Below are 24,740 nucleotides of genomic sequence, written 5' to 3' on the forward strand. Positions count from 1 at the left end.
CTGCGGGTGTTTGGAGTGGCTGGCCATGGATGCGCACCTGAGAGGACTTATCTGAATTCAGGTTCAGGGTCAAGTGCAGCTTCAGAAGCAGTTGCCACAGTCACTGCTGATTTTGGAACCAGAGCTCAGCCTGTTGCTGCAATGTTCCTATGGCTTGAGAGAGAGTTTGCCATCTACCTTTGTCCTATTATTCAGTACCCAGTATATATGGGGTGACATGACATTGTCACCCTACAGAAGTGGGTGCCATGGGGTGCAAGGCTGTGTGCTTCGGACTGTCTTGTCTTCTCTTTGCTTATTACATCTACACACCCATCCCCTAAAACATTGAGGAGCGCTGGAAAGTCGGGATCTTGGATGCTGTCGTGAAAATTATCTCACTCATGGTAATGCTTTTCCTGGGGAATTGGGATGCCTCATCTTAAGTCCATATGAACTTTCTTTAAGGTTGCAATTTAAAGAGAGACTGGGTTTCTTTTAGAATAAATTGACCAAATAATATTAATATGTTCAATTTAATTAATCATTAATATGTTTGCTTGAATCCATAGGAAGCAGAGGGAGACAGAATTTTTGTTAAGAATCTGTATCTAAAGGTAATGACTATATATTGTGATAAGAATTATAGAAATGATATTGTCCAAATGGAAAATTTGAGAATTTTGTTTAATAGTTTGGTATATTTGACTTTTTTAAAAAATAATTTTTAGTTATCAATGGACCTTTACTTTTGTTTATTTATATGTGGTGCTGAGACTAGAACCCAGGGCCTCACATAGGCTAGGCAAGCGCCCCTGAGCAACAACCCCAGCCCTATATTGAACCTTTTTGATGTAACCTATTCTGGCATGTTCTCTTAAAACTTACATGTATATATCAATTATATACATTTTGATGTGTATGTAGTGCTTTTACTATTTCAATGTTTTTCCCTTTCTAAGTAGTTCCCAAACTTTCAGGTTTCAGAAAGTCTGTACATTCTGTGCATTACTGAGGACCTAAAAGAGCTTATTTATGTGGGCTACGTTCATCAGTGTTAACTGCATTGGAAATCAACCTCATTAGAACGATTTCACTTAATGGTAAACCCATCATAAGTTAACCTAAACGATATAGTTTCATTAAAACGTGCTTTTTAAACAGAAAAGACTTTATGACAGTCAACATTTTTTCAGATTCCTTTGATGTGTTTCATCCTGGAAGCTGGGTTCTCCCGCATGCCTCAGTAGCTAGTCTGTTGTGAGAGCTTCCCCCACCTCGTGAGCAAATTAGATTTTCCTAAGAGGTAGAAGAGTGATGGTATCACGTGTGCTCTCTGAATGTGTCCGAGACCCCCAAGGGTTGGGAGACCACACTTTGAGATCTGCTGCTGCTCTTACCTAACGTCAGTACTTCATTGCTACATCTCAGCCCTCGTGTGTGAAAGTGTCAGAATTTGGATTCCAACCTAACATACTAGAACACCAGGCTCCCTTGCCAGGATACGCTGCCCTCGGGGGGCATGCAAATGATAGTGAGTAGGACGCTTAGGGAGAGGACAGTGATGGAGAACAAATGACCAGAGAGGAGAGAGCAGAGTGGCAAAGAAGGACAGGGATGCCCCCTGTGCTGCCGAAAGAGACCACAGAGCTCTGGGCTCTGTTCCTGAGGTGCCTCCTACTGAAAGTTCAAAGCCACTGAGCCGTCCAGGACATGATATGCTCTTTCCTATTAATTTCAAGGGTCCCACTCTGTTCACTGGACACTAGGAAAACAGGCAGATGAGCAATGTCACCCTACAGAGAAGCTGCTTGTGCATCTTTAGACTGTGAAGTGACCGATACTTATTCCTGGTCAGTATGTGCATCTTCTGAAAACTGGTAGAATATGACCTTTTCTTTCTCAAATGCAAAATAAAATGATGGGGCACACATAAAATAGAAGCCATTTCATCCATTTGTTCCTCTTTGCACGTGCCTATGTAGGAGGTGAAATGCCAGAGAAGTGCTTGCAGGGTTCTGGTAGTGGTCAGTCAGCTTGCCCATGTTCAAGGGTGAGCCATTTGTTATCATCCTGACTAGATAATTCAAGTGATTACCAGGAGAAATAAAAATATTAACACATACCAGATAAATGATCATCACAGTTCTTGATATAATAGCATGGAGAAAGTTAGTACTCGGAAGTAACCCATTCTAATTATAGACAGTGTAAGGCAGGAGAAACAGCCTGAGCTTTAAAACCAGCTAGATGTTTATTTTATTTGTATTTGTTCTTTTTAGACATACATGATAGTAGAGTTATTTTGACAAATTATACACACATGGAGTATAATGCAGGACTCCATTCTTGTGGTCATGCCTGTTGTGGAGTGTCACTAGTCATGTATTCATCTATGAATATAGGAGAGTGATGTCCGATTCCTTCTCCTCTTTCCTTTTCCCATCCCCACATCCTTCCCTTCATTCCCCTTTGTCTAGTACAATGAACTTCTATTCTTCCTTCTCCCCTCCCCTATTGTGTGTTAGCATCTGCATCTCAGAGAGAATATTCAGCCTTTGGTTTTTTGGGATTGGCTTATTTTACTTAGGAAAATATTGTCCAGTTCCATCCATTTACTGGCTAATCTCAGAATTTTATTTTTCTTTATGACTGAGTAATATTTCATTGTATATATAGACTACATTTTTTTCTTCATTCATCTGTTGAAGGGCACCTAGGTTGGTTCCATAGCTTAGCTATTGTGAATTGAGCTGCTATAAAAACATGATGTGGCTGATTTTAAGTCCTTTGGGTATATTTCAAGGAGTGGTATAACTGGGTCAAATGGTGGTTCCATTTCAAGTTTTCTGAGGAATCTCCATATTGCTTTCCATAGTGGTTGCACCAATTTGCACTCCCACCAGCAATGTATGTGGGTGCCTTTTCCCCCACATCCTTGCCAACATTTATTGTTGCTTGTATTCTTGATAATTGCCATTCTGACTAGAAGGAGATGGTATCTCAGAGTAGTTTTTATTTGCATTTCTCGAATTGCTAGAGATGTTGAACATTTTTTCATATATTTGTTGGCCATTTGTATTTCTTCTGTGAAGTGCCTGTTTAGTTCCTTAACCCACAAATTGATTAGGCTTTGTGTGTGTGTGTGTGTGTGTGTGTGTGTGTGTTAAGTAAAAGCAGTTATATCTTCAGAATGTACTTAATCTTTTTGTGGCTCAGTGTCTTCAACTGCAAAATGAGGGAGCTAATATATTATATTGCATGGTTGCCATGAAGCAGGAGGGCATTGGTTGCCAAACCCCATCTAATAATGTGGAGAGGCAGCTGGTAATTTAATAATGTGGAGAGGCAGCTGGTAATTTCTTAGTTGAGAAGGGCTCAGCATCTACTCCAGGAGAGGAGCTGTGAAAGATGAACCCAGGCCAGAAGCTGATGAATCTGAATGAGATTACTCTTGTTCTCAGCCGCCACACACCGCACTTTCTCTAGAACCAGCAGTAGCTCTGCGTTAGGCTGCACAGGGGGACATCTGCTGTGCCACTAGGGTTACTCCTGCTGTTCTTTGCATCTTTATGTTCACTTCCTACTACAGAAAATCAATGTGCTCACTGTTTCAAACTTCTTTAGATGTTTTTATCAGTGCATTATGGTTATACCAATGGTGGGGTTCATACTCACATGCTCATATTTGCATGGATATAATTTGCTCCACCTCAGTTCCCCAAGACCTCCACTTTCCCTCCCACCCTTCCAATATTTCCCTTCCTCTACTGGACTTCCTTTTATTTATTTATTAGTTTTTAATTGGGTGATTTATAGATGTACATGAAGGCAGAGTTCACTGTGGTATATTTGTACATGTATATAGCATCTTTTGCTCCATCTCATTCTGTAATTCCTCCCTTTTCCCATCCACCCTCCCTCCTCTCCATTCCCTTCCTCCCCTCCCCTGACCTCCCACCCCTTCCCTTTTCCCCTTACGTTGCTCTGACTTCCACATAGGAAAAACAACCACTCCATCCTTGACTTTCGGAGCCTGGCATATTTCACTCAGCATGACAGTCCCCATTTCCATCCATTTACCAGCAAATGACAAGATTTCACCCTTCTTTATGTCGGAGATAAATCCCATTGTATATGTACACTGTATTTTCCTTTTTTATTCACCTGTTGACAGGTATGTGGGCTGGTTTCATAACTTGGCTATGGTGAACTAAGCTGATATAAACATCGATGTGCCTGTATCACTATACTATGCTGATTTTTTGTTCTGTTGGATAAATATCAAGGAGTGGTATAATTGGGTCATATGGTGGATCCATGCCTAGTTTTTTGAGGAATTTCTATGCTCTCTGGAGTAGTTGGACTAATTTGAAGTTCCTCCAACAGTGTATTTGTGTACCTTTCCCCCTACATCCTCACCAGCACTTATCATTTGTATTCTTTTTTTTTTAGTTATAAGTGGACACAATATCTTTATTTTATTTTTTATGTGGTGCTGAGGATCAAACCCAGTGTCCCACGCATGCTAGGTGAGCACTCTAGCTCTGAGTCACAACCCCAGCCCATATTATTTGTATTCTTGATGATTGCTTTTATGACTAGAGTGAGATGTATAGTTTTGATTTGCATTTCCCTGATTGCTAGGAATGTTGAAGGTTTTAAAATATGTTTGTGGGTCATTTGTATTTCTTCTTTTAAGAAATATCTGTTTAGTTCTTTTGCTCATTAGTTGATTGGGTTATTTGATTTTTGTGTCAGGTTTTCTGAGTTCTTTGTGTATTATGGATATTATTTCCCTGTCATAGGAGTGGCTTGCAAGGATTCCCCCTCCCACACACACATTCCGTAGGCTCTCTCTTCATGCTCTTCTTTCCTTTGCTGTGCAGAAGCCTTTTAACTTAATGTCATTCCACGTATTAATTTTTGGCTTCATTTCTTGAGTTTTGGGGGTCTTGTTAAGGAAGTTGGTCTCTGTGCCAATGTTCTGGCTTGTTGACACTATGTTTTCTTCCAGAAGTTACAAAGTTTCTGTTCTAATTCCTTAGCCATTAATGCACTGTGAGGTGACTCTTGTACAGGGAGAAAGAGGGGGATCTACTTTCATTCTTCTACACATGTATATCCAGTTTTTTCAGCAATGTTTGTTTAAAAGGCTGTCTTTCCTTCAATGTCTATTTTTGGCTCCTTTACTGGGTATGGGATGACTGTGTCTAGGTGGGTTTGTCTCTGTATCTTCTATTCTATTCCATTGATATCTTAGTTGATACCAGTATCATGCTGTTTTGCTGCTATAGCTCTGCAGTATAATTTCAGATCAGGGATCCTGATCCCACAAATGTCATTCTTCTTTCTCAGTATTGCTTTGGCCACTCGGGTCTTCTACTCTTCCATATGAATGTCAGAATTTTTTTCATCTAGTCCTGTGAAGACCGACATTGGTATTTGGATGGGTATCGCAGTGACTCTATAGAATACTTTTGATAAAGTGTCCACTTTGACAATATTAATTCTGTGTGTCCTGGAACATGGGAGGTCTTTCCATCCTTCAAGGTCTTCTTCAATTTCTTTCTTCAGCGTTCTATACTTTTCATTACAGAGTTCTTTCACCTCCTTGGTGAGACTTACTTCTAGGTATTTTTCTGAGGGTCTTGTGAATGGATGGTTTTCCTAATTTTTTTCTCAGCAGATTCATTATTGGAGTGTGAGAAACTATTGATTATATGATATTGATTTTGTATCCTGTCAACTTTTAGAATTTTATTTATCAGCACTAGAAGTCTTCTGGGGAGTTGTGGTGGCTTCTAGATGTCGGATCCTGTTATCAGCACAATGAGATAATTTGACTTCCTTTTTTCTCCACTTGTGTCCCTCTAATTTCCTTCCCTTGTTGAGAGTTAGAGTTTTAGGAACTATATTGAATAGGAGTGTAGAGAGTGCACATGCTTATCTTTTTCCCGATTTTAGAGAGAAAATGCTTTCAGTTTCTTTCTATTCAATATGATATTGACCTTGATTTTGTCTTACATATCCTCTTATTATGTTGAGAAAAGTTCATTCCTTCCCTCATTTCTTTGGTGTTTTTGACTTAAATGGATGTTGGATTTTGTCAAAGGTGTTTTCTGCATCTACTGAAGTAATTATGAAATTATTTCTCTTAGCTCTACTTCTATGATGAATCACATTTAGTAATTTGCATATATTGAAACAACCTTGCTTCCCCGGGATGAAGCCCACTTGATCATGGTGTACAATCTTCTTAATGTGTTTTTGAATGTATTTTGCTAGTGTTTATAAAGGATTTTAGTGTCTATGTTCATCAGGAATGTTGATCTGTCATTCCCTTTTCTTCATCTATCTTTGTCTGATTTTTATATAAGGGTGACAGTGCTTCATAGAATGAATTTGGGAGTATTCCTTTCCTTTCTATTTTTTTGGGGGGGAGTTACTGGGGATTGAACTCAGGGGCACTCGACCACTGAGTCACATCCCCAGCCCTATTTTAATTTAATTAGAGACAGGGTCTCACTGAGTTGCTTGATGTCTCACTAAATTGCTGAGGCTGGCTTTGAACTCGTGATGCTCCTGCCTCTGCCTCTAGAGCCACTGGATGTGGGAGGCCATCCTCGCACATGATTTGAGTTACCTCCCTGGCTGGGTGAGAGGCGCTTAGACACAGCTGTGTTAAAGCCTTCCCCACCCTTTCCCAGGTCCGAGGGCTTGTCCGTGCAGAGGTGTACCTGGCCACTGTCCTGAAGACCCAATTGTCACCCTTGACCTTGGGATGCTGCCCCCCTTAACCTTCATTGGATGGGATTTTCCCTGGAATTTTTTGTTCCTCAATAAAAGTTCACTCCCTGGCGTGCTCTCCCTCTCTTGTTAGCTCTTCTGGAAACCTCACCACTGCATTAGGTGGCTGGAGGCAGGAGCTAGGAGAAGCCGTCTAGGAGCTGGTGTTAAAGGTAATGAGAGTCTGTCTCTTTAATTTAAAACTCCCTAGCAATTTCTTATGAACCGAACCTTCTTTCATGAAGCCAGCGCTGGTCGTGTGGCAGAACTGGAATTGCAGGCCTGCACCACCATGCCCGGCTCTTTCCTTTCTATTTTATGAAATAATTTGAGGAAGATTCACATTAGTTCTTTATAAAGGTCTGATTTAAAACTGAACTTAGAATCCATCTGGTCCTGGGCTTTCCTTTTCCTTAAAAGACTTATGAGGAAGTCTTTTAAGGAAAAGACTTTGATATCATTGTTTGATGTTGGAAACCAGGAGGTTTCCTATATCCTCATGGTTTAATATAGGTAGGTCATATGTGTTTAGAAATTTGTCAATATCTTTTATATTTTCCAATTTATTGGAATATACAATTTCAAAATAGTTCCCAATGATTTTCTAGATTTCAGAAATGTCAGGTGATGACTCTTTTTCATCTCTGATTTTGTTGATTTGCATTTTCTGTCTTTTGGTTAGTTTGACTAAGGTTTTTATCAATCTCATTTATCTTTTCAAAGGACCAACTCTGTTACATTGATTCTTGTATTTTTTATTCTCAATTTTATTAATTTAGGCTGTGATCTCAATTATTTCCTGTCTTCTACTGATTTTGGAATCAGTTTGTTCTTGCTTTTCTAGGGTATTGAGGCATAATATTAAATTGTTTATTTAAGATATTTCTGTGGATTTTTAAAAATGCAGATAATGATACAAACTTACCTCTTAGAGTTGCCTTATTACTACCCCAGAGATTTTGATATATTGTATCTCTGTTCTGTTTCTTTCTAAGAGTTTTTGAAATTTTCTCCTGATTTCTTGTATGCCCCATTTCTCATTCAAAAGTATATTATTAAATCTCCATGTATTAAAATGTTTTCTGATTTTTATATTGTTATTGATTTCCAATTTTATTCCATTATGATCTGATATGATGCAAGGAATTATCTCTATTTTTTGTATTTTCTAAGACTTATATTGTGTCCTAAAATATGGTCCACTTTAGAGAAAGTTGCATGTGCAGCTGAAAAGAAAATGAATTTGGTTGTGGATGGGTGAAATATGCTATAGAAGGCTATTAGGTCCATTTGATTAATTGTATTTTGTTGTTATTTTTTTCTTTTCTGAAGAATCTTTACTTAGTTTATGTCTGGAAGATCTACCGGTGAGAGAAGTGTGTGGAATCTCCCAGTATTACTATATCCTACTCCACTTACGTAGAGTAGGATTTGCTTTTCATACGTAGATGCCCTAACATTTGGGTCATAAATATTCACAATCATTACATCTTGTTGAATGATTCCCTTAACCAGTATGAAATGACCCGGTTGTATGTTGTGATTAATTATGGACTGAAATATTTTTGCCAGATGTGAAAGTAGAGATTCGTACTTACTTTAGTCTCCATTTACATGGTATATATTTTTTTCTGTCCTCTCACCTTCAGTCTGTAGATGTCCCTCCTATAAGGTGACTTTCTTTGTAAACAGCATAGGAATGGGTCTTGTTTTTTTCTTAATCCATTCTGCCAATCTTTGACTTTTGATTGGTGAGGTTAGACCATTTATATTCAGTGTTATTATAGAGATGATTTTTATTTCTTTACATTTTGATTTATTCATAATATTATTTTAGACTTAATGGTTCTTTGATTGACTAGTCTTCTAGAGTGGGATTCATCCATAGGCTGGCTTTGATATTTATTTATTTTTGTGTCTTGTCAGTAAAATCTTTCACTGTTTCTTGAGTATGTTTTATAATAGTGGCTTAGTGGTTATGATTTCTTATCAAGGAAGTTTTTTTTCTCATCTTAAATTCTAGAGGATAATTTTTCTGGATATAACAATCTTGGTTGGTAGCTATTATCTTTCAGGGCTTGGTATATATTATTCCAATGCTTTTAGGGCCTGGGTTGAGACATCAGAAGGTAGTCTAATTGGCTTACCTCTAAATGTGACCTATTGTTTTTCTCTTGAAGCTTTTAAAATTTTTTCCTTGTTAGACATTATAATTATAATATGTTTTAGAGATGATTATTTTTTTATCTTGTATACTTGTATATCTTGTATTCTTGTAGTGGGATTTCCATCTCACTTGGAAATTTTTTTTCTGATGTTATTTCATAGAAAAGTTTGTTCATTCCTTTAGTTTGCATTTTGGTGCCTTCTCCTATGTCAATGACTCCTTGATTTTGTCTCAATGTTTTCCAAGACAAATATTGACAAATATTTGAATATTGTTATGGTATCTTATCATCTTTTATTTATTGTCAGTTTTATTTTCAAAATCATATACTTTGTCTTTGAGGTCTGAGAATCTGTCTTCAATGTGGTCTCATCTATTGGTAATGCTTTCAATTGAATTTTTAATTTGATTTATTGAGTCTTTCATTTCCAGGAATTCTATTTTTTTCTTGAATTTCTATCTCTTTATTGAAATGATATTTTATTCCCTGTATTCTAAGTTCATTCCTTACATCTTCTTTTATCTCACTAAATGTGTTAGGTTTGAACTTTCTAAATTCTTTATCCAATATTTCCTCCACTGTGATTGGATCAATTGTTGTGGGATGGATATCTGGGGTAGCTTCTTCCCTTGCTTTTTCATTTTTTTTTTTTGTAAATATGTCAATGTGCTGGGATGATGATCTCTTCTACTTTCATGCAAGTGACTGTTCTTTAGTGAGCTTCTTTCTCTTAGGTGCCCCAGGTTGAGTGAATATTCAAGTATCGATACTCCCAAAGGATGCCCTTCCTGTGCCCAGTATCCAGCACCACTTTGTGACAAGATGCTACATGCTATTAACTGCAATCACTTTAGAACAAAGCAGTGTGCTGATAAACCTCAGAGTGGAAAAACTTGTTGAAAATGTTCTCCATTATTCCTCTAATCCAAGTATAAAATTGTAGTAATGTTTTTCAATAGGTTGAGAAATTAGTTATTAAATAGAGTAAAATTATTATTACACTATATAGGGGCTGAAAGGGGAGAAGAGAAGCAATGGGCAAAGAAGCAAAAGAAAGATAAAAGAAAATATTGAAAAAGTAATGGAATCTAAGATAAAAACAAGAAAAAAGTGGGAGTGTATTTGAGGCAGATGCAGGTAATGCTAGAGGGAAAAGCGCCCAAGAGGAGCAAGTGTAACCTGAGACAGGCAAGCAGAGAGGAAGGGTGATTCCAGTTAATTATTTAAAATATCAGCAGGAATACAACCAATTGGGTTGAGACCTGCAATATTGAATAATAAAGGAAGATCTATCAATTCAATACAAAAGGTCATAGCTGTGAGATCAAAACTGACATTAGAGCTATTTGATATTTTTTGCTGAGGTGGGAAGATTTCTTATGAGTTCCTGATCTGGATTTCATCAGGATTTGGACCTTCAGAAGATGCTCACTGCTCCTTGGCTTTTCCTCTAAGTTTTCCTGGGTAGAGGTAGTGAGCACAGCAGCTCACCTCTGATGTGATTCTAGAAGGCTCCTTTTGATCTTTGATGTGTCCAGGTACTCCTAGCTTTCTGGAGGGTCAGAGAGGTCCTAATTGTGACTGAGCAGCTGAGTTACTCCCTGTTTGAGGGTGCAGTCTTGGGTGCCTTCTAGTGAAAAACTCCATGTACCAGGGTGGTTAGATGCAGCAGGGGCGCCCTGTGTGCACTTCAGGGTGTGCAGGGTGTGGCAGTCTAAGGTAGAGGTGCTGTGGCCTGGTTGATGTGGCACTGAGTGGCCCTTGAGAGGTATGTGGCTGCGGCCCCTCTGGAGTGTGCAGGCTGCACACTGCTCAGTGAGTGATGTCTGTGGGGTGCTCCGCTGTAAGCCCTTGGTGGGCCGTACTCCTGCTATTGATGCAGGAAGTTCTTTGCTGGCTGCTTTGGGGTTGTCCTCAGGGACTTCCTTCTGTGGGCTCTGCACCTGAGGGAGAGGTGATTGGACTGGACCCTGGGACTCACAGCTGTGACCCCTCCAAGAGATGCCAGGCACAGGAACTACGTCCCTGGTTGCTATAGTTTTCTTTCTGTCCTTCCTCTCCCCCACCCCTGAACTGGAGATTAAATACAGTAGCATCTGCCACTGAGCTACTCCCTGAGCCCTTTTAATTTTAAAAAAATTGAGGCAGAGTCTTGCTCAGTTGCTGTTGCTGGCATCTGACTCGCTATACTCCTAAGTTGCAGGGATGACAGGTGTATCCCGCCATGCCCGACTCAGGTTGCTATGGTGTGCTCACCAGCTGGGGCTTGTTAGCCCAGAGGCCCAAGGCCCATGTTTGGAGAGTGCTGCATCTGCTGGCTGTTTCTATGGGGTGTGGGGGTGCAGGGCACAGGGCTCATGGCTGTCGCTGGCTGCTGGGGAGTGCTGAGCACCTGCTCCCCCTGCCAGGGCTTCTTGTAGTGGTGGTGTCTAATGGCTGGCCAGCTGGCTGCAACTGCGGGACCTGTGGGCGCAGCCTCTCTGGGTCTGTGGCACAGAAGCCTCCATGCTGGCTGCAGCTCTTGGGGTTTTTTTATGATCCCTGTGTCTGGGGTCCAGTGTCCATTGCCTGAAGATGGGGGAAACTGCGTGATTTGGTCTCCTCTAGGGAGACCAGCTGGCTAAGGACTCTACAAAATGGCTCTACAGAATGGCTCCTGCCCAGCATGACTTTCAGTCCACAATTTGAACTAAGCCTTGAGATCTCCGTCACGGTCTCCCAATTTGACTTGGTTTGCTTCTCTTTGTAGCTATGGATAAGGGAGTAACTGGGGCTTTCCCTCTTTGTCTTTCTCTCTTTGTTACCCCTGTCCTTGGCCCCACCCTGGTCAGGGTTCAGGGCCAAAAAATTCTGTTCTTATTTTCTGCCCCAGTAACCAAACTCCAGGTGCCCCCAAGTCTCTAGCTGTCCAAGCTTGAGTTTAGAGCCCTGACAATTGTCTACCTCTGCAGCCAGCCCTGCTTGCATGGCTTAGCAGGGGTTGGGGCTGCTGCTTGGATCCGGTGTGCCGTCTTCTCCAGAATAATTCTTACTATTTTTGTTTCATTTTGTCTTAATAGGGTACATTGTTTGAAAGCATAGGACTTATGAGGTGCGAAGAATGGTTTTTCACAATACTGAGACTGGATGTTACAAAACCAATTTCAGATGAAAACGTTACGGTCCTCGACACAGCCTTTGGAGACATTCTGGTACGCCTGTACTTGCCAAAAAGGAAGTTGGAAAAGCAGAGACCAGCGGTGATTTTTCTCCACGGCGGTGCCTTTGTCTTGGGAACTTGCAGTAAGTGCATTTTATTTATATGGCTGTGGGTTGGGCTTAGTGTAAACTGTGTGTTCATATTAAACTATGTTGTGTCTATATGTAGGATTGACAGAACATTTGTTTATGCAGCATTTATTTTTGTGACTATGTGAATGCATTTTACAGAGACATTGTGGACTATATCAGTTATGGTTCACTCACACTTCTTCATACACAGTGTGGCAAATAAAATAATAAAAATCATTAGATGAGATTTTATAAACTTTATCATCAAATATACTTCCATTGATAGCCGGGAATGGGAAGTTCAAACAGCCACCTTGAGTATTAAATTACAAATTAGCAAAGGACCTGAATTTACTCTCAGAAAAACTCAGGTGAATCCAGAGTCAGGTCAAATCAGAAATGACACAACTAGTGGCTACTGAGCAGTGGACACAGGGTTCAGGTCAGAGGCTCCCAGGCACCAGTGGTGTGGAAGCTCAGAATCTAACATCTGATTTGGCCACAAAGTGAAAAGATGAAGTAGAAGTGAATAATTAGCTCTTCTCTTAAAACCTGTGTACCCATCTAATATTTGGAGATAATTCCAAGGAATGCTGTGGAGTAGCCAACACACACACACATACACACACACACACAAACACACACACATGTTTAGACCATTGATGAATGTTAGGAGGTCACTGCGTGTCACAGGGTACAAGGGTGTTATACTATGTACCTAGAAGATGTCAGAAACCAGGAAAAAGACTCGTGTCCCCAGAGAACCTGCAGCCTAACTATTATATCCAGAAGTTTGGCTTCGTTTTCTGTCTATGTTTCAAAATATGCAAGAAAGCTACTGTATTCAGATGGGTGGCCCATGACCGCAAGGTAAGCCCGTCCTGGGGTCAGGTATTGTGATCAGAGTTTCAGACGTGAGGAAACAGACACAGAGGTTAAGTGGTTTTCTGAGTCCTCCTGTCAGTGGTGGGGGCAGTCACCAGGCCCAGGCCCTACGGCAGGTCCACAGGCATGGCATGGGGTGTCACTGCTGGTGGGTAGTGTCTCTCACATGCTGTTACCCCTTCGCCCCCAGGACCTCTGAGCTCTCAACACTATCCAGGTCTCCCGGGTCCTTCCCTATCAGCTCTCAAGGTGTGAGTCCACAAGTCGGTGCCCATCACTTCACCTCTGCCCATCTCACGTTATCAGCACCATGGCCATCAGTAATCCACTTCTTTTTGATGACTTAGGAAAAGGCTTTTTTTTTTTTTAATCTTTTGGCAAACTTTGATCTTCTACTTGGTTTGGGACCCTGTTCTCTCCAACTTCGGGATTGGATTTTATCAACATTTCTCCTTCATTCTCCTACCTGACAGTGTGTGCTTTGGTGGACCCCACCACCTGGCCATCTCTCCCCCGCCCCGTCCTTCCTGGACCCCGGTCACTGCCTACCACTCATCCTGTTCTCGGGCTCCTGGGCATACACTGCAGATCTGTCTATGCCTCTGTGATGAGTTCTCAAGCTGTCATTGGAAAATGGCCACTGCCCCCTGCCCCACTGTAGGGCTCTCTACTCCTTTGGTCCCTCAACAGAATTCCCTTCCTTACCTCCACCTCCTTCTCCCTCTGTCAAACACGTGGGTTCTTTCTTTGCCCTGTGTAGTGCCCATGCTCCCCAGGATTCCTCCGTCTCAGGTTTGACTCTGCTTTCATGTGGTCCTCCACACTGTCCTCCTGTCCCTGCCCCCACCCCCACTCCAGATACTGAGTTTTGGCTCCGCATCTTCACCTATGTCCCCAGAGAACCTGCAGCCTAACTATTATATCCTGACATCAGTAAATTCAACTGCTGACCAGGCCAAGGCACCTAAGAAGCCATAGATCAGCCAGCCTCAGCAGGAGCTTGCGGTCAACCCAGGGTGAGAAACAATTAAACTGGGTTAATGTAACATGAACTCAAGCATAACAGAAATGGTCATCTCATCGTTACCTTCCAAGAATTTCAGAAAACCAATAAATAACAACGACCCTGAAGCCCCCAGAAAACCACCACCAACAAAACCCAGATTCCTTAGCTCATGTGGGTCCACGCACGGCTAGGAGCACGGTCACACTCTGTCCCTCAGCTCCAAGTCCAGTCACTGGCTCTGTCCACACTGCTCTCTAGATTTCTTCTCTTTTTCTGTCAAAACCAAAAGACATAATTCATCATTCAGATTTCTTCCTGTTGCTTTTTCTCTGCTGGTTCACCCTCGTTCTTCAACTGTGTCACCTTCTTCAGGATTAAACCTTTGTAATATGGGAAGCTGACCATGGAAATTATTATTGAACTTTGATAATATCCACCACTTGTTGACAAAGAAATCTTAAGTGCACCATCCAAACTTGGACAGCCGTACGCTCATTTCCCTGGGGTGCCTTACTTCCTACCCTCTTCCTCTCTAGACTTTGACTGTACTCACTGCATTTGCTCCCCTGAACTCTGGGTTCTCAGGAACCTTTGCCTCTGAATCCACTTTTTCCCACCATGAATACATTTTTCTTTCCCATTTGATAGCAGTTATCACATCTTTGCCTTTTACACAGTGAACGCCCAGTCAGTGCCTTTTGAATGAGTTAATTCATACTGAGTCAGTATTTGACACTGATTTCTAGTAGGATTTTATCTCCAGATTTTACCCAACCTTCTCAATCTTTCCATTCCTTTAAGTACACAGTAATTAGATTTATTCCAGAATTAATCATCATAAGAATTAGAATAGCAAGTATATCCTATCAGTTGATTTAGACTAAAATTTAAATGATCACTTCTACCCAGAAAGATAACTTAAAATTTATTTACAAGATAATCAAATATGAATGTGTTCATGTAAGTGTCAGATAATTTGATAAAGGAAAAGTCTCACTTTTCTTTAATTGCCCTGAGAAGTGTACCTGGAATTAGGTAAACTAATGTTCCTTTATTGAAAAGGAAAAGGATACTGACTAGCAGTTCCTGAAAAAAAAAAATGAGCTATGATTGAACCTCCGAACCCATGAAAACCTTCATGCTGGATCTAATGTTATCTTCAAGTTATTCCGAGAGTTCTGGCTGATTCCTGTCAGAGTTTCAGGGACACCACGGTCATGAGCGTGCCAGTTATAGATCAAGGCACACGCTTTCTTCTTCTCCTTCAAGTACTGAGAAAGCCAAGAGTCAATTGGGACGGTCCAACAGCGTGTCTATTACTGATGTGTCCTTAGCTCTGTTAATGGACGCCTTTGAGTTAGATATCCACCCTCTCCTGGCAGTTTCCTGATGACACTGGGCAGAACGCAGCAGGCATGATAGACCTGGGCATCCTTGGTGAATGGCACCCCTTGACGAGTGTATCACAGAGAACCTGGAAGAAGGGTCCTGACAGAAGGCACCTGAGCCAAGGGCCGTGTCCAGTTTCCTCCTTCATGGTGAACAGTCTGGTGTCCTCTGGGACTTGCTCAGGGATGTCTGAGGAGTTGAGGATGAGGAGGGTTTTGATTCCGGACAGTGTCCCTCCACATGGCAGCAGATGTGGGACCGTCCTCCATCCCCTGCTCCTGGCCTGTGTTTCCACACTTCCCAAGACAGGGAGGTGCCCACTGCTCTTGTTCACAGGTTGCCCATTTGAATTTCTTCCTTTTCAGAGCTGTCGGCTTATGACTCCACGAACAGACGGACGGCTAACAAACTCGGTGCTGTTGTCGTCGGAGCAGAGTAAGAGCGATTGTTCTCCCCAGCACAGGCCTCGCCTCACAGCACAGTGTCCTGTCCAGGGCCAGCCCCTCAGGCCTCAGGAGTGGCTGGTCTGGGCTTGGGGTTTACATAGATTTTTATGAACAATATAATATCCAGGCCTCCTCGCAGGCTTAGTTCCACTTCACTGTGCCCTTGAGGGACCTCTGAGGGGCACCCCAGGAGAGCATCTTTGCCAGCACAGCTGTGACAACCCCTGGGAATATAAAACTCAGGTTCTAGGATGACCCAGTTTAATCCCCAGGTCAGAGACTTGGGAAGGGAACTTAGTTTCCCATTTCCCATTTGAGAGTTTTTTGAGCTGATAAAAAAAGACCTGAAGTTTAAAGATGTTCCTGGTTGGAGGAGCCTTAGGTGGGGAATGCTGGGACCATGAGAGTCTCAAGCATGCTCCAAATGAGGGTGCTTAGCACCCCACGACTTTCCCCGCAGTTCCAGACATGTTCCAGAAAGGCCAGCAAATGCCGGTCACTTTCTGACCCACGCTGTCTTCTGAAATCCTGATCTGAGGAGGAGGAACTTTTCCATCTCTACTGCCCATTTCATAGTGCAACATAGAGGTGCCTGCCTGATGGGAAGGACACAGTGGGGTTTCCTGGCTCCCTGGGGGTCTGAGGGGGTCGGTTGGAAGGTTCTAGTGGAATCAGTGCTGAAGCACTCATCACTACTGCCCTGTAGCAATCAGAAGATCCCTGTGTGTTCAGAGCTATTTCTAATTTACAACAGCAAGAAGAATATTCTCCCTTTCCTTCTATAATTTTAAACTAAAAGACCACTTTATCATTTTAAATAAACACTTCAAATGGTGATAGATGTTGATTCTGGTTTAAGAATTCTATCAGTGACTGATGGTATTTGCTGTTCTTTACCCTGAAGAACACTGAGTGTAGCAGCTACATTTTTGATATGTTACTTTTTAAGATTACACTATAATTAGGGTATTTTGGACACAGATCATAATATAACAAAATTGCCAGGGCCATCTGGCCAATACTAAGTGTTCAGCATGGCATGCAAATAATTCACCAATTCTTATAAATATTAAGATTACTACTATAGTTTGAAATAGAAAATAAATTCCAATTCTATTATGCTCCTGTAATAGAAGACAGTGTGTGGCAGACACCTACGTGTTAAAACGTGCTGTCATAATTGGTCTTCCAAATGAACTCAAGATGACCAAGCACCATCCCTTGCCATACTTCTTTTATATTTGATTTTGAATCAAGTTTTCGCACAGTGTTCATGGTATGAAATGGGTCGTACTAATTTGACCTAAACAAATTTCTAATGCCTGACGCTGACAGATCATTTATTTTAATGGTTTCTGTTTTTTTGTTTTTTTTAAATCTCTACACGTTCCTATCAGTGGTTCTAAAAAATTTTGAGTTGTCAACTACACTGAGAAAGTGACGGAAGCCAGAGCGTGTCTCCATGAAACCCACACACGGAAGATTCACTGCTGAGAGCTCACATGTGACAGTGTGGGGTGGAGACCAGGACATCTCCACCCTTCCCAGTGGGACCAGCAGTTCAGAGCCCCCATCCCAAAATCTGTTCTTATTTTAAGCAGGAGTTAGAAGCAAGCCCAGGTCTGGGTGGTGAGATTGACGGTCCACAACGGGGCCCAGCTTGACTGGCCCTGTGGGTCCCGTGGAGATGCCTGGACACACTGCCGAGAACAGAGTCTAACCATGGGGTGTCTTGTTACCTTGGTTCCCCCTCTGCAGCTACAGACTAGCTTCTCAGTACCAGTTCCCAGTTTCCCTGGAAGACTCCATTTTTGTGGTCAAGTTCTTTCTTCAAGATGACATTCTTGCAAAATATAGAGTGGATCCCACCCGAATCTGTATTTCAGGAGACAGTTCTGGGGGTGTGTTGGCAACAAAAGTGACTGAGCTGGTAAGTCTTCCATGTCATGCATGTTCCTAGCACACGCGCCATGAGCACCACCCAAGAGAACCTGTCATTTCAGCTGCAATCTCTGTGAAATGTTAAAATACACACCCCAGACTACTTTCTGTCCTTTTCACATGATTGTATCTTCAGACAGATAAAACTTTAAAGACATCAAGAGGATGAAATATAGTGCTGTATAAGGCTCTATTTTTATCACTAATTTTAGGGGGAAAAACCCAATAATGTCTAGGAACTACCATGTGACATGATAGGGAGTTTGTTTTTCTCCCTACGTAAATTGTAAAGTTTGCCAGGAATTTGGGATGATGGTAATTGGCGTGTTAAGCCCTGTAGGGTGTCATGACATAACGTTAGGCTATGTGTCATGCTCATACAAAAGCATGACTACCGAGACAGAAGAGGAACTGGCCCTCAGATTAAGCCCTGTCTGTGTGCAGCTGAACAATAACCGACACTAGGTAATATATCTGAAAAGTAAACTCCATTCAACACACAATCTCAACCTCAAAACCATTTTTTAATGGAACAAAGTTAGTATAGCAGAAACCTTTTAGTATACACCCTTTAAATAAAAATGAAATACAATAAAGCCACCATGAGCCACCATGACCTCTTGGCCTCTTGTTAGGGTGGCCAGAGGAAAACGCACCTAATTCTGCTCCTCTGCCCCATCTCAGAGCCCCTCTGCCTCCTTAGTTTCAGAGACCCAGGTGGCTTCAAGCAGTTGAGGTGCATGAGATTTGGGCCATGGGCTAAAAGTGTCCTTGCCTGCATCTGGAAACCCTCAGCAGCAGAAGAGCTTCCAATAACTGGGAGAAGGCAGACGATTCCTGGGAGAACCCGGCCCCAGTGAGCCGTGTGGAGGGTGGGTCAAGGGGTGAGACACTTGGGAAGTTATCCCCAGGTCCCGAAGCTGCGTGCGGGAACTCTGCATGCAACACTTTTGGTGATTTTATCTTTTTGAAGATTATTTCTAGAGCACCATGAGTGTATGTCACCTTTGTCTAGGAAGGTCATTTCATGTGTTTAGAAACCTTCCCCTCCTATTACTAAGCCACTATAAAACTCTCAGTAACATAAATCCTTAATACCAGCCCTCAACGGTGCTTGCCACACAACCTTGAAGCCAGCTCCACAGGGGACAACACGTCTTTAGTAAAGTGTTCAGAAACCTGCGGTGTGATGGGTACCTAAGTCATATGGCCATCAAGCGACACGGCCAGAGGCGGATCAGAGCCGGTTCAGCAGGGGAGCAACCCTGAGCTGCACAGGGTCCGCGCTGTGACTGAGTTGGGGGATAGTTTCTAGACAAGAAGGACCTGTCCTGAAACAGCATCAGCCCTTTCTATCCAGAGTGACTAAAAGGTCCCATAGAGACAAGGACAATTGCAGTTTTGCACTAAGGGCAGAGGGGTTTAGGATGTGCCCTATCTAGTCTCCTTTGACTTTGTGTGTAATAACACTGCTGCCTAGCAGATCCTTCCCTTGCACTCAGGTCCTTATTGGTTGCCCAAGAGGTGACACTGCATGACTACTGTGTTTCCAGGGCTCTCCATGCCTCCTAGGCTCCATGCCCTTTAGTACCTCTGTTGCTTTGATCCCTAGCCTTCTGGTTGGTTCCTCCTCTTGGACAGGGAGTCTAAGCCAGATTCTTCAATAGCCAAGGGTTATTGCAGGAGCCTGCTTGTCACATGCCTGATACTGCTTTCCGGATACTTTTTTTCTGATCACAAAGATGATAATGCTATTATCTTATTTGAAGAATAGAAGGATGAATAATTAAATTAATTCATTCATCCTTTCATTTTTCTCATTGCTATATATACATTGTATATATAAAATATGTCTTCTACATATTATATATATACAATCCCACAAAAACATGTAATTTATAGGCTATATGACACCAATAAATATAAAAAAGCCAGGCACAGCGGCACATGCCTGTAATCCCAGTGGCTTGGGAGGCTGAGGCAGGAGGATAACAAGTTCAAAGTCAGCCTCAGCAACTTATTGAGGCCTGAAGCAACTTAGCGAGACCCTGTCTCCAAATAAAAAATAAATAAAAAATTAGGACCGGGGACGTGGATCAGCTGCTAAGGGGTCCTGGATTCAATCTCTATCAACTTCCCCCCATAAAAATAAATAAATCTATAAATTTAAAAAAATAGAATATAAATAAATATATAATATAAAATAAATATATTCATGTTTCCATATAGATAATGGTAAAAATGGAAGGATGATGGATAGATAGGAAGATAGAAAAAGACCACAGATAGAAAGGTACACAGATATGAGGACAGCTCAGAGAGTGTCAGGAATAAAGGAATTAAATATCTAGTGGAAAGAATAAAGAGGGTATCCATCCACCCAGCTGCAGAAGCTGGGGGGTAGCTGGGGCATTTGCTCCTGGGAGGCTGATCGTAGGTCCTCTCCCATAGGGCTAGGAAGGCAGAGGAAGCCACCTCTCAGCTGAGACCTCAGGAAAGAGCAGCCATGCACATTGAGTCCCACATCTTTTCCCAAACTTCAAATTGGCATAACTTACTCTCTTTCTATCACATGGCAGGATCTTTGTCCTGAAAGCGGATTGCATACAGGACTATCCTTTCCTCTGATATATTTCCTTTTGAATTAACATGTGAGTCTCGCCATTAGTATTTTATCATTATACTTATTCTTTCTTTTCATTTAGCATAATTTAGTGAAAAAAGGTTTTTAAACATAGATATCCTGTCATCTTCTCTAAGAATCTCATAATTGCATTTATAGTTGGTGGTCATGTGTGAACATGCATGTGATTCTGTGTATGGTTTCTTTACTGATAAAACGGAAATGGCAACTTTTTATCCTCCAAAATTGGATGTGAATGTTATCAGAATAATATTTCTAACCATAATTTACAATTTGTTTCATGAATTTATTTGCCTCCTGCTCCTGCAGTTTGAAAGTCTTTGATTCATTAATATTTTATTATTATTTTTTCCAGCTGCAGAATGATCCAGAATTCAAAAATAAAATTAAGGCACAAGCCTTAATTTACCCTGGCTTACAGTTACTTGATATCTTCATGCCATCTCACCAGGAAAACAAACACGGGCCGATTCTGTCCAGGGACCTGGCAATTAAATTGGGCTCCCTGTATTTGACCAAAGATAAGGCTCTGCCCCAGGCAATGAGGGAAAACCAGCACATGCCTCGAGAGTCCAGGCATTTGTTTAAGTTTGTTAACTGGAGTGTCCTCCTTCCGGAGAAGTATAAAAAGAACCACGTGTACAAGGAGCCAGTTCTTGGAAAGCTTGACCCTTCATATCCACTTCTGATGGACAGCAGGGTGTCACCTCTGATAGCCAATGATTCTCAGCTGCAGAACCTGCCCTTGACCTACATCCTCACTTGTGAGCACGACATCCTGAGAGATGACGGAATCATCTATGTCACCCGGCTGCGCAAGGTCGGAGTTCAGGTCACTCACGACCACATAGAGGACGGATTCCATGGAGCCCTGTCGCTCATAATGTCACCGTTTCATTTACGTTTAGGCTATCGGATACAGGACAAGTATATTAGTTGGTCAGAAGAAAATCTGTAAGTCTGAACAGTGCACGGAGCTGGCGAGTCAGTGTTATGATTGAGGACTGTGGTGTGAAATATTGTGAGTTTAACAGACAGAAGGATGAGTTTGGGATAAACCTACATTGAAACTGGAAGAAAGGCTCTCATGTATCTTTCAGCCAATTGGTTAATTTTCCTAATCTTAGATCTTGATAAAGTGAAGACATTCACCTTATTATTCCCAGGAAATATCACTGACCCTGATAAGCTCTGAGGAAGGACCAGGAGCAGATGTTCAAACCCAGGCTGGCCGCTCCTGGGCACCCGTGAGGGTGCTAGTGGTGTGTGGAGGGAGCTTAAGGCAGAAGAATCCCAGTGGCCCTTGTGTAGAGAGGGACATACACTTGACTGCAGACGTTTTCTCCCCAAATTCGGTATTGTCCATGTATTAACTGGACAATAACCTGTTATTTTTTTCCCATTCATTTCATACAGTCTGCCTACTGCTAGGCTTTTTTGCTCAAAGCAGGAAAAGGTCAAAACCTGGGCTGTGGATCATCCCTACAGCCTAAATGGTTGAGCCTTAATCAAATTTTTTAGCAACTCGGACCCTGAAGTTCACTTCATGGATTGCTATGTGCAGTTAATGAGTCCAGAAACTTCCTTTGCCAACTGTGCGTGGCAGTCGGAATTGTTTATTCCGTTCTTCTGAATTTCTGGAATGAATCCTTCAACCTCCCAGAGGCTTTGGAACTAGTAGGACATTTAAGCTTCAGACCCCTTTGCCTTCCAGTGATGCTGGGCCTCCCATGCCAGCCTAAGCCAACTGCACAATACCCTGCAGGGCCACGAGGGGGCATGACGAGCATCACTGGAAGGCAAGGTCTGCTTACCGGCCGTCCCTGGGATGCTGCAGTTTGCGAGGTGGTGTTTCCTCTGTTCTGTGCCTTTTCTTAAGGATGAATAAAGTCTGTGTTGTGTAAGTGTAACCATATCTTGTGAGTTTTATTGATAACCCAATTCCAAAACACATTATTGTTTAAGAATTTTTCGTTGGTGTTTTTTATTTGTAAATAACACTAGGATTTATTATTGCCATATTAGTACAGGCACATAAGTTGATAAGCCTTATTCCCCAGTATTATTATTATCATCATTATTATTAAGGTAATATTTTCAGCATCTCAGTTATTTGCTTTTTGGTCATCCCAAAGATAATCTGTTCACTAAGCTTTAGCAGATTTCACCATGTAAGTCTTGTCCCTGGAATTCAGATACTAAGCAAGTGCATTACATCCAGAAAGTGTTGACTAGTGGGTTTTTTTGTTATGCTTCGTCACATGTTATGTGAGCAGCTATGCAGCAACTCTGTTTGTTTCATTTCTGAAACAGAAGTGACATTGATTAGCTCACTTTGAACCAGAACTAGAAAATATCCGTTTGCCTGAATTAACTACTAGTCATGTAAATCATGTGAGCCGGTAGTGTGTGTTATCTGCTCACAGGAGTTCATAACTCAATTTCTGCTCTGTAAACTTCATCCACCAGGAAATCTGTAGGCAAACTGCAGCCTCCCTGCATATGCTGGCCTCTCAGTTCATTCACAAAACTCTGTTGAATGTTCTCTGTAATGGTTCAGTTTTCAAAAAACCCCAAGCTTGAAGAATGGGTGAGATCACTGAGGCACTTTCTAATTCATAAAGCAAACATTTTGAAGTAGATTCTTTAAACATTAAACATTCACAGAAAGTCAAAAGAAAAACAAGAATGCTGGAATTAAATATGAATTTTATTAGTTCAGTCACCACTCATATGATTGATCTTTCTGCTAGAGTATATAATTGAACATCAGTTATGTAACATTTCTATAGAATTGTCAAATAGTCAAACAAACATTTAAATGTTGATAGTTACAGAGAGAAGTTTGTAAAGGTGTAAGATTAAAAAAATCTCGACAATTTCAAAAATAGAGGGAGTAGTCAATTCTTGCGATTTAAAGGGGTCATAAAGAACCTTACATTGGAAAAAACAAAAACAAAAACAAAAAGCCTAGTAGAGTACTGAGCACTAAAATGGTTGAAAACTTGATCAATGGCCTGTGTAAAAATGCACAGAAGCAGATAAGTTCATAGCCAATTTTATCTCATTTAAAAATCAGTTTATGCAAGTGTTCATGGAAGAATTTTGAGAAAGTTAGAAAGACAATACAATTTATTGTATGAATTCAGCATAAGTTACCAAGTTATAATAATGATTATAACAAAGTTCTATTATAAATACAGATGAAAAATTCTACATAAAATTTTATCAAAGAGAAATCAACAATAAGCTAAAAGAATGTCACTCTGTGACCAAGTAGGTTTTATTCCAGAAATGTCAGTGTGTCTTAATCAGGAAATATATCTAGACACTTAAAAACTAACAGAGAAAAGTTATATATATATATATATATATATATATATATATATATATATATATATATATATTTCCTAATTAAAATAAAACTTTAAGGAAAATAGATGGTGAAAACTTAAATAGGAAAAGTTTAATTGAAAATCTCCAACAGTAGGTATTTCAAAAATAATGAAACACTGAAAATTACTAACTAAACTCAGGATGCCTAACACTATTAACTAACTAAAAGGATGCCCAGCATCATTACTATTTAGCCTGGACATGAGAGTTGTCATAAAAGTAGAAATACAAGGAAAACAATATTGTGTGCATACACTTGGAGATAATAATAAAACATTTCTTATTTGCTGACGGTATTGTTGTTTACCAGCTGCGGAGCTTAGCATATGCGAGCTAACAACAGACTATGGCAATGGAGTTTATTGCAAATTCAGTATTAAAAGATAGTATTTCTCTGCTCTTGTAATAGAAACGTAAAAATGGCATGAGAAATATTCTATTAGCAGAAGAAAAAATAAAGAGGCAAAACATTTAGGACAGGGCATAACTCATTTAAGGGAAATGTCTTCTTGCAAGATGAAAACTCTGAATAGAAAACATTAAATGTTTTCAGGTAGAAAAGATACTTTCATAAACCATTCCTTTCTCTTCAGATTAGCATAAATATAATCGAATTCAAGTCTAACCCATGGTATAGATATTTTTGTGTGTGTGTGTGTTGGATAAAACAATTTAAAAAGTACAGAAAAAAGAAAACTTCAAAAACATTTAGGAAAATAATCTGCAAACAGACAGTGAAGATGAGGTTGCTTTCCCAGAAAATAAAACCTACAATACAAGTCGGAAAACACCAAGCACAATAAAGATCACACTATCCTCTAACTAGA

General features: G+C 40.9%; 1 protein-coding gene across 1 annotated transcript; it reads left to right on the forward strand.

Annotated features, from left to right (window-relative positions):
• Nucleotides 1-248: 248 nt before the first annotated feature.
• Nucleotides 249-22,418, forward strand: Aadacl2 (arylacetamide deacetylase like 2). Its single transcript, XM_015487293.2, is given in 5 exon segments — nt 249-386; nt 11,996-12,218; nt 15,852-15,921; nt 17,691-17,862; nt 20,873-22,418. Coding segments are annotated over 5 exon segments (1,206 nt in total). The 3' UTR covers nt 21,476-22,418.
• The last annotated feature ends 2,322 nt before the right edge of the window (nt 22,419-24,740 follow it).

This window comes from Marmota marmota, unplaced genomic scaffold (assembly GCF_001458135.2).
Source record: "Marmota marmota marmota unplaced genomic scaffold, marMar, whole genome shotgun sequence".
Classification (NCBI taxonomy): Eukaryota; Metazoa; Chordata; class Mammalia; order Rodentia; family Sciuridae; genus Marmota; species Marmota marmota.